Raw genomic sequence first — 15,642 nt, 5'->3', positions numbered from 1 at the left:
CAGGCATACACATGTGCCCACACACATGCAAACACACATATACACACATGCAAGAAGGAAGGAAGGGAATGAACCACCAGCCTTGGGCGAGCAGAGAAGCTGAAACAAAAGGAGTGAGCTGGCACCCTTTGTTTCTTCCCGTGAGGACTTGCAACTCCCACCTCTCTTCCTTGACCTTAGCTCTCACTCAGGCCTTCACAAAGCCTGGGGCTCGCCCAGAAGCCCACCCCTCATCATGCTGACACCCTGCTCCGAAGCTCGCTTGCAGCTGTCACAGTTAGGAGTCTCAGGAGGAGGCCTGAAGGCTTCCTGGACAGAGGCTGACTGGAAGTCAGCACCAAGGGAGGGCAGAGCTTCACATTCTTGGCATTTTAATAGATCCTAGCGGACCAAACCAAACCTCCCCGAGTAACATGCGCCCAGAAACTCACCTGTGTTAGCTGGCAGTGGGATACAGCAAGGTACCCCTCCCCTGTCCCCTTATACCCTAGGTGCATACCCGAATCTCCAAGATGGCTGATCTCCCAGAACAAGAACGCAAGAGCCATGAAGATAATTAAGCACATTGCTAAGAAAAATGGAAAATCTGTGCCTGCATCTTTTCAGGTGAGTTGAGGCCTTGGGTGTCAACTGGTGGAGGAGGGGGAGGGAGGAGTGAGAAGGGAGGGTACAGAAAACATGCCGGTGTACTAGCCAGCCCACCCAAGAGGCGTGGGGCCCACTCATAGCATTCTGGCCTCTCTGTAGTAAAATACAGTAGAATATTTCTTACATATGATTTGTGTTCCCTGGGAGACTGAAAAGATGGCAAACATCAGACTCAAAAATAAACCAGATTTTTTTTAACAAGTCGGTGAAGGAGCTGTTTCTACCTTATGCAACTCAATGTTTTGCTGGCCGCTCTGCCTCAGCAAACATTACGCTGTCTCCTGCATGCCTAGCTTCTCAGGTCAGATTCTAGGTCCACACGGCAGAGTTCTGAACACAAATCACTTCACAGAATTATAAGCATTGGGGATGTAGCCATGTGGTGTGCGTCTCAGATTTCCCCTGTATACAGATCTCTTCACTCTGAACTCCCACCTTTCATCTGATGGGACTAGAAAGGAGAAGTGGATTGTGTTGGAAAAGTGTGTCAAGGGCTGAGATGTAGCTCAGTTGATAGAGTGCTTGCCTAGCATGCATGGAGCCCTGGGTTCGATTCCCAGAGCTACATGAGAGTTTTGTGTGGCATTGCCTGTAACTCTGGCGCTTGTTAGTCACCTTGCTCTGGGAATCACAGGCTGGTGACCACACCCACCCAGCGTTTAGATGGGTTCTGGGGAATCTGAACTCCAGTCCTCACGCTTGTACAGCAAGGGCTCTAACTGCTGAGCCATCTCCTCAGCCTCCTGGTGCTTTATTCCTACTGAGCTCCCAGGGGATGCTGGGGCTGGTCTCAGTGCCCAGGTCTCAGACCTGAGCTTCCTTCCTATTGGTCCAGATGGGTCACTCAGGAACACAGAGCTGGGTCTCTGTAGTGCCCCAGGGTACCTTGCAGATCACATGCTGTGAGTGACCTACCTCTACAACAGAGTGAAAAACAGACCCCAACTTCCCGGGTAAAGATTAAATAACACATGACTGAGCCCATGATGGACACTCAGTATTAAGTACAGCTGCTATTCTCTTTAGAACCCAGAGACCCCTTCTAACAGAAAACACCCTCCTTGCCCTTCTTAGAGCCTGAGAGAAGATGAGGATGCCGGCGAGAAACTGAACCCTTCATTCCTTGACTTGGTCAGAACCCCTCAGATAAGAAAACACACTTTGATCTTGATGTACAACTGGTAAGACATTCCCTTTGCTTTGACTAAAGTTCTTCTCCAGCCATATGACCACAGTCATTCGTGTGATGATATGACAGTCATATGACCACAGTCATTCGTGTGATCATACGACAGTCATATGACCAGTCATTCATGTGATCATATGACAGCCATATGACCACAGTCATCCATGAGATCATACGACAGCCATATGACCACAGTCATCCATGAGATCATACAACAGTCATATGACCACAGTCATTCGTGTGATCATATGACAGCCATATGACCAGTCATCCATGAGATCATACGACAGCCATATGACCACAGTCATTCGTGTGATCATACGACAGTCATATGACCACAGTCATCCATGAGATCATACAACAGTCATATGACCACAGTCATCCATGAGATCATACGACAGCCATATGACCACAGTCATCCATGAGATCATACGACAGTCATATGACCACAGTCATTCATGAGATCATATGACAGCCATATGACCACAGTCATCCATGAGATCATATGACAGCCATATGACCACAGTCATTCGTGTGATCATACGACAGTCATATGACCAGTCATTCATGAGATCAAACGACAGTCATATGACCAGTCATTCATGAGATCAAACGACAGTCATATGACCAGTCATTCATGCGATCATACGACAGTCATATGACCACAGTCATCCATGAGATCATACGACAGTCATATGACCACAGTCATTCGTGTGATGATATGACAGTCATATGACCACAGTCATTCGTGTGATCATACGACAGTCATATGACCACAGTCATTCGTGTGATCATACGACAGTCATATGACCACAGTCATCCATGTGATCATACGACAGTCATATGACCACAGTCATCCGTGTGATCATACGACAGTCATATGACCACAGTCATTCATGCGATCATACGACAGTCATATGACCACAGTCATCCATGAGATCATACAACAGTCATATGACCACAGTCATTCGTGTGATCATACGACAGTCATATGACCACAGTCATCCATGAGATCAAACGACAGTCATATGACCAGTCATTCATGTGATCATAAGACAGTCATATGACCACAGTCATCCGTGTGATCATATGACAGTCATATGACCACAGTCATCCATGTGATCATATGATCACCCACGTAAGGAGAGGAAGAAGCACTCTCATGCCACCACCTCTCCCCAGCTTAGCATCAGCAGAGGATCTTGGTGTGTAGCTCTCAGGGAGCAGGTTTGCCTGATAATGTTTTCTTCAGAAAAATGTGAACCTTGGCTTGGGATTGGGCGGGATTTCCAACAATTTACCAAATTGGCCCTAGACATTCTCCTGTTGTTTTGTGTTGTGTAAGCATGTGAAGTGATGTGCTCGGGACTGACAATTATAAAAGCGTCTGCCAGTTTTGAAAAAAACATCATCAAAGAGGCACTTTGTCCTGCAGCATCAAACGCCCCATATTTAGTTATTTACATAAAAATAAGCATGGGGCTGGAGAGATGGCTCAATGGTTAAAGGCACTTGCGGCTCTTGCGGCGGACTAGGGTTCGGTTCCCAGCACCACACGGTGGCATGCCTGTGTCTCCAGCTTCAAGAGCCTGGCCACCATCTTCTGGCCTCCACGGACACCAGGCATGCGCATAGTGCACTTGCATGCTGGCAAAACAGCTACATACCTGCAAACTGAAAACAAGTAACTATTGCTTAAGATAAGCGTGCACTTCTATATCACTAACATGCAAATCTACCTTCATCTTGTAAACGGTAAAATTATGTACAGACCAAGGAATTATTTTAAAATAGTTTTCGTGATTATCAGTCGATATTGAATTTGTACGCATATTTTGTACACCTATGTGCCCAGCGTGGTATAAAGATTTCTTGGGTGAAGAACAGTTGGGAGTGTAAAAATATTCCAGGAGCACTGACTACAGCTCAGCCACCAGTATGTTTTTTGTTTGTTTGAACTCTTCAAGTGGTTCCAATATTCAATCCAAAGTGAGAAGTGTTCGTTAGATTCTTTGACCCTGAGTACAGATCTCCACAGACACACAGAGCTAAGAAGGCCCTTTTCCCCCCTTTTGTCCTTGGAGGCAAAAACAGCCGCCCCCTCGCCCCCGCAGGGATGTATGGAGAGGACAGAACTAACTCTTCCAGGCAGGGACTGGAGCTTCTCGGGGCTGGCTGTGTTCGGGCACTCTCAGACATGTGTGCCCATGTGAGGACCCCCGTTCTGAAGAAGCTGTCTCCCCACAGTGAGCACTGCCCCTCGCACTGGCTGCAGAAAGTCCTGCCCTTGCTAGCAAAAGCCACATTCGTCACACACAGTACTGCACGGCACAGGCCGCTTTGACCTTTGACCGCATTCTCCTTTCCTACCGACTCCCGACCATCGGCCTCAGATTTTCCATTATTTTAAGTTAACAAAATCAGAAACCCTGTCAGAAGGCTAGTTGCATCAGGCCAGGGGAGAAACCACTGAGAAGGGAGGCTATGTACCTGGGTCTTCGGGGTCATGAAGTTTGAATTAAGTAGTCAAGTATTTACATCCAAAACGCTTTTGAAGACCACAAAGAGGCTGGGCAGGAAGGCTCAGAGGGTAAACCACCATGCAAGCACGAGGACCTGAGTTCAAATCCCCAGCACCACATCAAAAGCCAGGTATGAAGGTCTGTGCCTGTTATCCTAGTGGTGAAGCAGAGGATCCTAGGGCTTGATGGACAGACAGATAGCCTGGAAAATCAGCGTCTCCAGGTCCAGTGAGAAACCCTATTTAAAAAAAAAAATGAGGTGGAGAGAAAGAGTGAGAAATGTATCAACTTCTGACCTTCACACACACAGGAACACTTACACACACACACACACACACATACACACACACACTCACACACACACAAATAATATATAAATGCAGCAAAGAGAAAAATGATTGACAGCCATGAGCCACTGGCTATTGTTCAGTAAATTACTGCATCAAGACTTCTTAGCTTCTCATTGGACCAATGAATGGGATGCTCCCCAACAGTTTCCAGGTTCCTGCAGCTCACGCCCCACCCGCCACAGTAAAGCAGGGGGTACAAAAACAATGGCACAGATGGGATGGCAGAGGAAAGGTCACAGGAGAAGGTCCCTACCCTAGCCCTGCCTCCTCCCCTGAGCCCCGCCCGGCAGTAGTGTGAGCGTGCGCTCAGCCTGACCATGACTCTCCTCTCTGTTCAGGTTCACCAGCTCTGTTCTCTACCAGGGCCTCATCATGTACATGGGTCTCGCGGGGGGCAACATCTACCTGGATTTCTTCTACTCTGCCCTGGTGGAATTCCCAGCCGCCTTCATCATCATCCTTACCATAGACCGGGTCGGTCGCCGCTCTCCCTGGGCTGCATCAAATATGGTGGCAGGAGCAGCCTGTCTAGCTTTGGTTTTTATCCCTGATGGTAAGTTCAGAGGGCAGAGGCCTTGAGGAACTCGAGCCCGTCACCAGCCTTGCTCTAGAATGTTCCAGCAACAACCCTTGACCTCTGTCTAATCCTGCTCTGTAAATGAGACCATTCCCAGGCCGTCAGCAATTATGTCTTTCCTCACAACATGTTTCTGTGAGAAAAGGGGGGCAAACGCCCATGAAACAATCCTTTTAGTCACCTGGAGCTTCATTTGAGACTGTCACAGACCAGCGATCATTTACGGCATGCCCACACTTCACTTTACCGGTCAGCTGGGGCAACCTCCATGGCGGTATCCGGCATCATAGTGCCATCTCTAGGAGCTGAGACACAAAGTTATGAAACTCTTAGAGGCAGAACTATGGAGACAATAGGAAGACAAGGGAGTAGAGGAGGGAGGGCAAAGGGCAGAGGACATCCAGGGCAGGAAAAACACTCTGTGTGACATAATGGCAGGTACACGCATTTTTCATGTGCCCAGACCGCTTAGTACTGCTCCTTGGGTCAGCGATGGGTTCTGGGTGACATGATTTATCAGTGAAGATTCATCAGCTGTCATAGGTGTCCACCCTGAGAGGAATATTGAGAATGGAGGAGGCTGTATGTGTCAGGCAGTGGAACTGTGGGGAAGCTGTACTTTCTCTGCTATGAAGCTACACTACGCTTTTTAAATTTGCTTTAGGATTTTATGTCTATGCATATTTTATGTCCGTCTGTGGGGGTGCACATGGGTGCATAAGAGGGTGTTTGATCCCCTGGGGCTGGGGTTGCAAGCAGTTGTGAGAAGACTGATGTGGGTACAGGGAATGAGACCTGGGTCCTCTGTGAGAGCAGCAAGTGTTCCTAGCCAGCGAGCCATCTCCCCAGCCCCAAGACAGAGAGTATTTGTGCTGGGGAAACGGCTCCATGGGTAAAGCACTTCCTGTGCTGGCACGAGGACCAGAATTCACCCTCAGAACCCACATAAATGTCAGCAGGCTCGGAGTCACCTCAGCACATAGGAGGCAAAGACATAGGATCCCTAGAGTGAGCTGGCTAGCTAGACTATCTGAACAAGTGACCTCTGGGCTCAAGGGGAAAATCCTGCCTCATTATGTAAGTGTAGGAAGATACATGACATTGACCTCAGATGCACATGTACCTGCATGCATGCATGCATGTGAACATGCAAAATGTTAGAATGCATCTAAGATTGGTGCATCCAGATCTGCAGAGGTTGCTATATTTATCTCATATCTGTAGAGAACGATTCTCACTTCCCTATCTCATTCTGCAGTGTGGAGTTTGTCCTCACAAGCCCACTCTGGAGCAGTGTTTGAGGACAAGCGACCATTTGCAGAGTGTTTGAGTGCTGGGTTTCCTCCTCAGGTCTACAGTGGCTGAAAATCACCATCGCATGCTTGGGTAGAATGGGCATCACCATGGCCTATGAAATGGTCTGCCTGGTCAATGCTGAGCTGTACCCCACATACATCAGGTGAGTGGAAATACTTGGGTTTGGGCTAGACAGTCTTATTCCTCAAAGCAAGTGGGGACAGATGGGTGTTCAAAGGTGGCAGGCAGCAGTTAACACTCAGTGTCCCAGAAGCCACAGGACACAGGAGCAAGACCACCATGTAGAGAGTGACCAGAGCAGCTGAGTGCGTCTGTGGAAACCATAGACATAGCAGAGATAGTCACATGATGGAAGGAAATGTGGGCATCACCCTCTCTCCAGTCTGAAGGCTTGTAGCAGACAGAAACAACAGACATGGGTGAGATTATGCACACGAGCTGTTTCGGCACACTGAAATTAACAATTAATCGATGTTTTTCTATACTCAGATATCTAATGGTATAGGAAACCAATTAAGAGTACCATGGGAGGTGACTACTGCCCCATAAGAAGTTAAAGAGTTAAATCAGTTTTCTGTGACTTAGGAATCTCGGGGTCCTTGTCTGCTCCTCCATGTGTGACATTGGTGGCATCATCACACCTTTCCTGGTCTACCGTCTCACCGACATCTGGCTGGAGTTCCCTCTGGTGGTGTTTGGTGAGAAATCTCCATAGGTTTAATTACTAGTGATGAGCAACACTGTATTATTTTAATGCTCCCAAGTCAGTATTAACCCAGAGCTACGGGACGGATACCTTAGAAGCACAAACTGAAGGCAAGGTGAAATGAAAAGACATTTCCCTGAAGCACCCCAACTCCCCCTGCAGTGGCACCCATCCCTCTCAGGTCTGTAAGAGAACAAACCCTTGCTGTCTCCTCTCCCAAAGTGTTTTAGTTCATTACTTCAAAGACAGATGGTGAAATTTCAAAACCCGGACAACACAGAATTCACAATTAATAAAATGCATCGGCGAGACGAAGCCCATACATTAATACTCCCCCGACCCGTACCTTTCCTGAGCAGAGTTCAGGATGAGGCAGGGCATGGCCCCTTCTGATACTCGCATGGGAGCCAGGAACTAGTAGGAATTACCCAGCCGCTTTCTAGCCTCTCCTCCCTCCTTGCTAGTGGGTAGAGTATGCCAGCCTCTATCAGCTGCTGATCACAGAATCTGAAAGGGTCCCAGAGACCCTGGGCAACCCCATCCAGTCACTGTGTGCTGCCCTTGGCCCAGCCGCAGACTGTGGGGCAGCTGCTTGCCCGTGTGTGCCTGCAGGGATGGCTGTGGTTGCTTGTGTTCGCCTGCTCAGGGTAACTGGCGTGCCTCAGGGCAGCTCCCAAGGCTGCCTTCAGATCCACCAACAGGCTCTTCGACTTCACTGGAACCAGGACTTGCCCCCCTGGACTCCACGGCAGATGCACCCAATTGCTTAGCATGGGCGAAGCCCTGGTTCCATCCACAGCAGCAGAACAAGACAGATAAAGATCACAGGGAAAGCGGGTAATGCTGTCCTGGTTAGCGAGGCTGATCCTTGCACGGATAAAATGCTAATCTGTGACCCGATGCTCTTGGATTTCACCCATGTTACGAGAAGCTTTTCCTTGTGAGAAACCATTCCGCCCGCCTGGTTCTAGATCCGCATCAGTCCCAAATAAACACACAGGAGGCTATATTCATTATGAAGCTGCTGGCCTTGTTTGTCTCTTACTGGCTAGCTCTGCTTTAAGTAATTACCCCATAATTGTTAATCTAAGTATGTCTCTTACCGGAGAATAGTTCCAGGCTTCCTACCCCCAATGGCGTTACATGTTGACTCTCCTGTGTTTTCTCCTACCCAGAGTCCTCCTGGACTCCTAGTCCCTCCTATCTAGATTTCCTATTGGCCAGACAGTACTTTATTGACAAATGCACAGGACTTCCCCCAACAACCCTCTTCAGAGACTCAGGGCTAGAGAGGTGTGGCAGGCCGCTCCTGTGAGCCCAGCCCTTGGGGAAGCAGGTGCAAGAGGCTTGGGGATACTGGCCTAGTTTCATTTCTGTTGCTATGACAAAATACAGTGACAAAAAAATAACAGGGAAGAAAAGGACCTATCCTAGCTTACAATTCCAGGTCACCATCCACACTGTCTGGGAGGCAGGGAGTAACTTCAAATGTCTAGTCATACATCCACAGTCCGTCAGGAGCGAGAAAGAGGAACGCAGCATTCTTGCTTGCTTAATGGGCTCGCTCAAGAACCTCTTGCTTAGGGAATGGTAACACCAACAGTGGGCTGGCTCTTCCCACATCAGTTAAGACAATCCCCCACAGGCACACCCACAGACCAACCCAGTGTAGGCAAACCCTCACCGAGAGTCTCTTCCTTTGTCTAGGTTATGTCAAGATGACAATTAAAGCTGTCCCATCTGGGTAGAGAAACCCTGCAGAAGGAAGAGACTCTGCTTCAGCTGAAGTAGCTGAGTATTGCTTGCATTTGTTACTCCTTACGGTACGGATCCTGCTGAGAAGTACGAGAGAGTCAGAGAATGTAACTATTCTCAGGCACAGACACAGTTCATGCCGTGGCTATGTGGGGTGATTACGTCACTTGACAAAGGGCAGAAAGTCATGGCACTCTCAGGTTCCCAGGTCCTCGGGCCAGCCAGGAGTCAGAGTCGGACCCAGATGCCTGGTACAGGGCTTGTGCCCATGGGCCCACAGTCCTTTAAGACCCCAAACTAGCGAAGAAAAAAATCAAAGCTCACCCCTTAAAGTTACATGCCTCCAACATGAATTTAAAGAAGACAAAAAATTAACGTGGCTATTATTAAAATAGTAACTAGAGACCGGAACAAAGGAACAAAAGAAGCAGAGTTCTACCCATGACAGGGACCATATTACTTTCTGCGCCTGCTGGGGATTGAACCCAGGGCCTCGCACATGCTAAGCAAGCTCCCTACCACTAAGCTACACTGGGGCATGGCCAGCGGGGGTGGGGAGGTGGTCAGGGGGCATAACTGTTCTAGGTTCCTTTCTGTTGCTGTGATAAAACTCTCTGACCAAAAGCAGTTTAGGGGAGGAAAGGGTTGATTTGGGTTACACTTCAAGGTCATACTCCGCCACTGAAGGAAGTCCGGGCAGGAACTCTGCTTCCTGGCTCGTTCTCTGGCTTCCTTGATAGCTGAGCCCAGACCCACCTGCTGAGGAATGACACTGCCCACAGTATACTGGATCAGCCCACATCAATTATCAGTCAAGAAAATCTCTCATAGATGTAGCCAACAGGCCAATCTGATGTGGGCAGTTACTCAAATGAGGTCCCCTCCCAAGGACACTATGTTGTGCCAAGTTCACAATAAAAACTAACCAGGGGACTCAGTGAGTCCTCAGCGGTTTGGAGTACTGGCTGCTCTTGCAGAGGACTCAGATTTGGTTCCCAGCAGCCAGACAGCAGCCAACAACTGTCCAGAGAATCCAGCGCCCTCTTATATGGGCTCAGCAACACTGAACCGAGCGACACATGGACACATATGCAGGCAAAACGCCCATATACATAAAATAAGATGTTTAACTCAATTAGACAGCACAGGGACAGAGCCTCATTCTGTAGGTCAAATTTCCCTTGAATTCACAGTCTCCCCTCCTTAGTCTTCCAGATGCTACGATTACAGGTGAGTACCACTAACCTCTCAGCCCTGAACATCTGAACGTGAACTAAATGACTGAATGGCTTCACTGTGCTTTGTGTTAGTATTGTATATGCAGTGATATATAATGCATTGTTCTTTTACTAAAGGGACTACTTAATTATATATAGATATAGATATAGATATATATATAGAGAGTGTGTGTGTGTGTGTGTGTGTGTGTGTGTGTGTGTGTGTGTTTGCATGGGTGCCATGATGTGGAGTTCAGTTCTCTCCTTCCACCATGTGGTGGGTAGGTTCTGGGGATTGAACTCATATCCTCAAGCTTAGCAGAAAACACCTTAACCCACTGAGCCATCTTGCTAGCCCTTGTTAGTTACTCTTGTTAGCTAGCAATGGTCCAAGTTTCTGACTTGTTCCCAACTCTGGATGCTTTCTATTGGCAGAGTTATATTCTTCTTCATATGGTTAGGGGTTTTTTTTGGAGTTATTTTCTAACTCTGGAATTTCTTAACACTGTGGAGATGCCCTGTCGCCTAGAATAACCTTGACTCAAAATGTTAAGTATTTCATTTCCCTAAATGGAATTGTTACCCAATGGTGTTTGGCATTAGGTACATTATTTATGATGGGAAATGGGATGTTGAAAGATGGCAAAGGAGTCTATAAATAAGAATGGGAAAACATACCCCCCAAAAGAGAGAGGGGAACAAGGGAAGCCCTAATTATAGAGACAGCCTTTCTGGTTCTTGATTCGATTCACATCTGTGTCCCAGCTGTAGTTGGCCTTGTTGCTGGGGGACTTGTGCTGTTGCTACCTGAGACCAAAGGGAAGGCTCTGCCTGAGACCATTGAGGATGCCGAGAACATGCAGAGGTAGGTACTTGGGCTCCCTGAAAGAACTCCTGCATAGACGCTTAGGCAATTCTGGATCCAGCTGGGGAGAAAGATTAGGTTGAACCCAGATCTCATATCATGCAATCAAGGCAAGCTACAACAAAACATTACACATCAAAAAGAGACAAGAAGTAGTAAAAAAAAAACATGGAAGGATTGGTTATAGTTCATACCTTCATAATAGGCAGTGTCTGCCTAAATGTAGCAAAAAAATAGAGTGGGAGAAAGAGGGGGAAGAAAGAAAAGAAAGAGGGGGAGGGAAAGAGAGGAAGGAGGGTAAGAAAGAGAGAAAGAGAGAGAGGAAGGAAGGAAGGAAGGAAGGAAGGAAGGAAAGAAGGAAAGAAGGAAAGAAGGAAAGAAGGAAGGAAGGAAGAAGGAAGAAGGAAGAAAAATCTTGGGCCTATATGAGGAATCCTAGTCTGTCTGCAGTTACAAAAATTCAAAGTTGAGTTGAAATACTGTCATCACTGAGAAGCCTGGATAAAGTGTTTAGTAATGTAGGAACAACTGCCAAAGCAGGAGACAGGAAAGGGCTGGGCAGCTGACTCAGCAGAAAGGAGAGTCCCACCACCACCCCATAAGCAGGAGAACGTGAGCTGATGAATCACTGGCATTCCTCTGGGTCGTCAGAGATCAGACTACCTGGAAAACACTGTACTGGGGAATAACATGCAGGACCTACGTGACTGTGAACCATGCTCCTCCAAGACAGGCTTCCAACCATAGAAACAGGGTGATACCTGTCTGTCTGCCCTTACCTAGTCACCACCTCTTGACATGTACGTGTGTGAAATGTGTGGTTAGGACTAACCAATAAAGCATCTTTTAATGCAGGACAGGACTAGAAGCACCTAAATGCTCTTCAGTTGGAAATCCAGTTGAATAAATTATTATATGCCATACTATAAAACACTATATATATATATACATTTTTTAAAAAGAGACAGACATATGTCCTCTGATAAGAAAAGTTGTCAAAAATACATTTTTATTGGGAAAAAACAGAACATAGAAAAGTATTCATTCTACCATTTGAGTAAGTACAACATAAATACATAGACATACAAATATAAAAAAGTATTAAAAATAAGATGACAAGATTATAGAAGTAGCCTCCCTTATCTGAAGTTTTTATTTCCATCCTTTGAATACCCCGTGGTCCTTCAGCTTCCATTGGAGTTTGGAAATATTAAATGGAAAATTCCAGAAAGAATTCATATCTACATATGATTTTATGTTGCACACTTCTCTGAGTGACATGACAAAATCTTGCGTGTCTGTCCCTGTCACACTCATGGCAAGAATCTTTCCTTTGCCTGGTGTAACCACACTGTATGTGCTACCAGCCCATTAGGCCCTGAGCAGACACTGCGTTACCTGTTGGAATGCCAAGGTATCACTGTACTCGTGTCCACACACCCTTCTTTTCACTTGATCATGACGCAGAGTACAACAGCAGTGATGCTGACGGCTCCGACACGCCACACAGAAACTTTATGCAAAGGACTTTCTTAGGATAGAAAGGCAAAACCTGATAAAGAGGAGAAAATTTTATTTGTTCAATGTGAAACACACCTGGTCCCAGGGTGCAAAGATGCTGAGGCCCAGGGGTCTGAGACTTTTCTGGAACTGCTGTTGAGAACATAGGTCTCAACTGAGCTTGATGTCACATGCCGGCAGCCGTGGGACACCTAGTTCTTTTTCTGGCCACGTGATCTTTTCTAAGGTGAGAAATACTGAACTCCCAGGATCTGTGACAAAACCAGATGTGGGAATCTGGAACAGGTATTTCCTCTTATTGACAATTTGTGGGAGCTGAATGGTGGCCTGCTGTTTGGTGGTTCTGTTGCTGTTACTGCTGGTGTTGCTGCTGCTGTGTTACTGTTACTGTTACAGTTGCTGTTGTTGCAGTCACTGCTCTATTGCTGTCCCTGTTGATGTCACTGTTACTGTTGCTGTCCCTGTTGGTGTCACTGTTACTGTTGCTGTCCCTGTTGGTGTTACTATTACTGTTGCTGTTACTGTTGGTGACACTGTTGTTGTCACTGTTGCTGTTCTTGCTGTTGCTGTCACTGTTGGTGTCACTGTTACTGTTGATGTCACTGTCACTGTTGGTGTCCCTGTTACTGTTGCTGTCACTATTGATGTCACTGTTACTGTTCTTGCTGTTGATGTCACTGTTACTGTTCTTGCTGTTGATGTCACTGTTACTGTTGCTGTCCCTGTTGGTGTCACTGTTACTGCTGCTGTTATTGTTGGTGACACTGTTGTTGTCACTGTTGCTGTTCTTGCTGTTGCTGTCACTGTTGGTGTCACTGTTGCTGTTGTTGTCACTATTGGTGGCACTGTTATTGCTGCTGTCACTGTTGGTGACACTGTTTCTGTTCTTGCTGTTGATGTCACTGTTACTATTGCTGTCACTGTTACTATTGCTGTCACTGTTACTGTTCTTGCTGTTGATGTCACTGTTACTGTTGGTGTCACTCACTGTTACTGTTGCTGTCGCTGTTCCTGCTGCTGTCACTGTTACTGTTGCTGTCGCTGTTCCTGCTGCTGTCACTGTTACTATTGCTGTCACTATTATTGTTGCTGTCACTGTAGGTATTACTGTCACTGTTGCTGCTGTTGCATTTACTGTTTTTGCTGCTGCTGTCTCTGTTGCTGTTGCTGCTGTCACTGTTGCTGTTGTCACTGTTACTGTTGACATGAATGTGTCTGCTGCTGTTATTTTTCCTTTTATTGTTACAGCTGCTCTTTATGCTGCTGCTGCTGCTGCTGCTGTTGAAGCTGCTGTGACTTTTTACGCAGTGGCTATTCTTTATGGTGTTGTTCTTGATGTTCCTGCTGTTATCACGGCTGCAGCTGTCATCTTTAGTAGTGCTGCTGTTGCTGTCCTTGCTTCTTTTGCTGTGGTCTTCCCTACTGTTGCTGTTACTACTATTGTTGTCAATGCTGCTGCTAGCACTGTTCATGCTACTGTTAGTTCTGTTGCTATGGCTGCTATTGTTGTTACTGGGTCCAGGGCTGTGACTGCTCCTGCTGCTCACACCACCACTAGTGTTACTGTTGACACTGCTGCTGTGACTGTTGTTATCATTGCTATTATTGCTGTCACTATTGAGGATGCTACAGTTGTTATTTCTGTTACGTCTGCAACGCCTCCCACTGCTGTTTTTACTATTGCTGCTGCTGTTACCGTTAGTGTTGGCACTGCTGTCAGTACGGCTGTTGTTACTGCTGTCATTGTTACTACTGTTGTTGTTCATGCTGTTGCTGACACTGCTGCTCTTGGTACTGTTATTATTGCCACTGCTGGCACCGGTACTTCTCTCAATGTTGTTGTTGTTGTTATCACTTGCTGGCATTGCTGCTCTTCATGCTCTGTGGCTGGCTCTGGAGACTCTGGGAGCTCAGTAGACCTGCTTGTCCCCCCACCTGGAGCCTAGGAGGCCTGCAGAACTGCTGGGTGATTTGATGAGACCCTGTTACCCACATCTCAGATTGGACTGGTCTAGAAACTGAGACCATGCGGGGAAACAGAACTGGGGCAGCCCACCCCTGGGCAGGACCATGTGCAGAGGGTAGGGCTGCAAGCGGCACAGGAAGGAGAGCCGCCCTCCTCCATAGACTAGCAGCAGCAGCGTCCATATGTTCATAGAGAAGGCAGTAAGAAAACTCGCCAACTGAGCAGTGTTCCCGTGACAGCCTTCGCTCATCAAACAATTGAGACAAACGCGGTGAAAAATAATTTCTTAAATTCCATGTAATAATGGATCAAAGTATCTAGATTTTTGCATTCATTTAACTAGTGAGAAGGTTTTTTTGGCTTTCAAATACATTCTTTGCTATGGAGGAGAGGGTGAAACACCCTCTCCTGCAAGTTATTTACCCATGTCCTTCATGAAAACCATCACTCGGAAGACATCACAAGTGTGACCTTGGACAAATCAATCCTACACTTAACTTTTGTTTCATTTATTTAGTGCCCACTTGATGTCCCTTTCATAACTTCTTTCTCACCTATCTAATCTGATTTCCTATCGCAGGCCAAGAAAAAAGAAAGAGATGAGAATTTACATCCAAGGCAAGAAAGCAGATTTTCAGCTAAGCTAACGAGAAAGAGTATGGTTGCTGCTGGACCAGAGGCAGAGACTCTTCCCACACCACAAACCCACACAATGTAACTGCATGTACCCTTGAGCTCCATCCGCGGGGAGCTACCGCCTGCGTGGTTTGTTGTGCTGATGTATCAGACTCTACCTACCAGCCAGGGACTCCCATCCACCCTGCTCTCAGCAGTCCCAGGAAAACGCTCATTGCTTTCCTGGATTTGGTTTTTCTCATCTTTACATTTCTTTATTTGGTTTCTTTTTCCACCATGTCAACAAACCAAAATACACAAGGGAGCTGTGGGTCAGGATAAGCAAATATTAAAAAAGAAAATCTGAAAAACAATAAACTTGAGAGATGAAATTTAA

The 15,642-nt window shown here is 46.8% G+C and overlaps 1 protein-coding gene across 1 annotated transcript in view; it reads left to right on the top strand.

Annotated features, from left to right (window-relative positions):
• Positions 1-15,642, top strand: part of Slc22a2 (solute carrier family 22 member 2) — a 32,007-nt gene extending 16,365 nt beyond the window's left edge. The window contains exons 5-11 of the mRNA XM_040728311.1: positions 492-606; positions 1,723-1,829; positions 5,045-5,259; positions 6,634-6,742; positions 7,186-7,298; positions 11,044-11,143; positions 15,211-15,642. Of these exons, the coding sequence (XP_040584245.1) occupies positions 492-606; positions 1,723-1,829; positions 5,045-5,259; positions 6,634-6,742; positions 7,186-7,298; positions 11,044-11,143; positions 15,211-15,277 (826 nt within the window). The 3' untranslated portion in view covers positions 15,278-15,642. The remainder of the gene's footprint in view (positions 1-491; positions 607-1,722; positions 1,830-5,044; positions 5,260-6,633; positions 6,743-7,185; positions 7,299-11,043; positions 11,144-15,210) is intronic.

This window comes from Mesocricetus auratus, unplaced genomic scaffold, assembly GCF_017639785.1.
Source record: "Mesocricetus auratus isolate SY011 unplaced genomic scaffold, BCM_Maur_2.0 Super-Scaffold_100018, whole genome shotgun sequence".
Lineage (NCBI taxonomy): Eukaryota > Metazoa > Chordata > Mammalia > Rodentia > Cricetidae > Mesocricetus > Mesocricetus auratus.
This window is presented reverse-complemented; position numbering and strand designations above follow the sequence as displayed.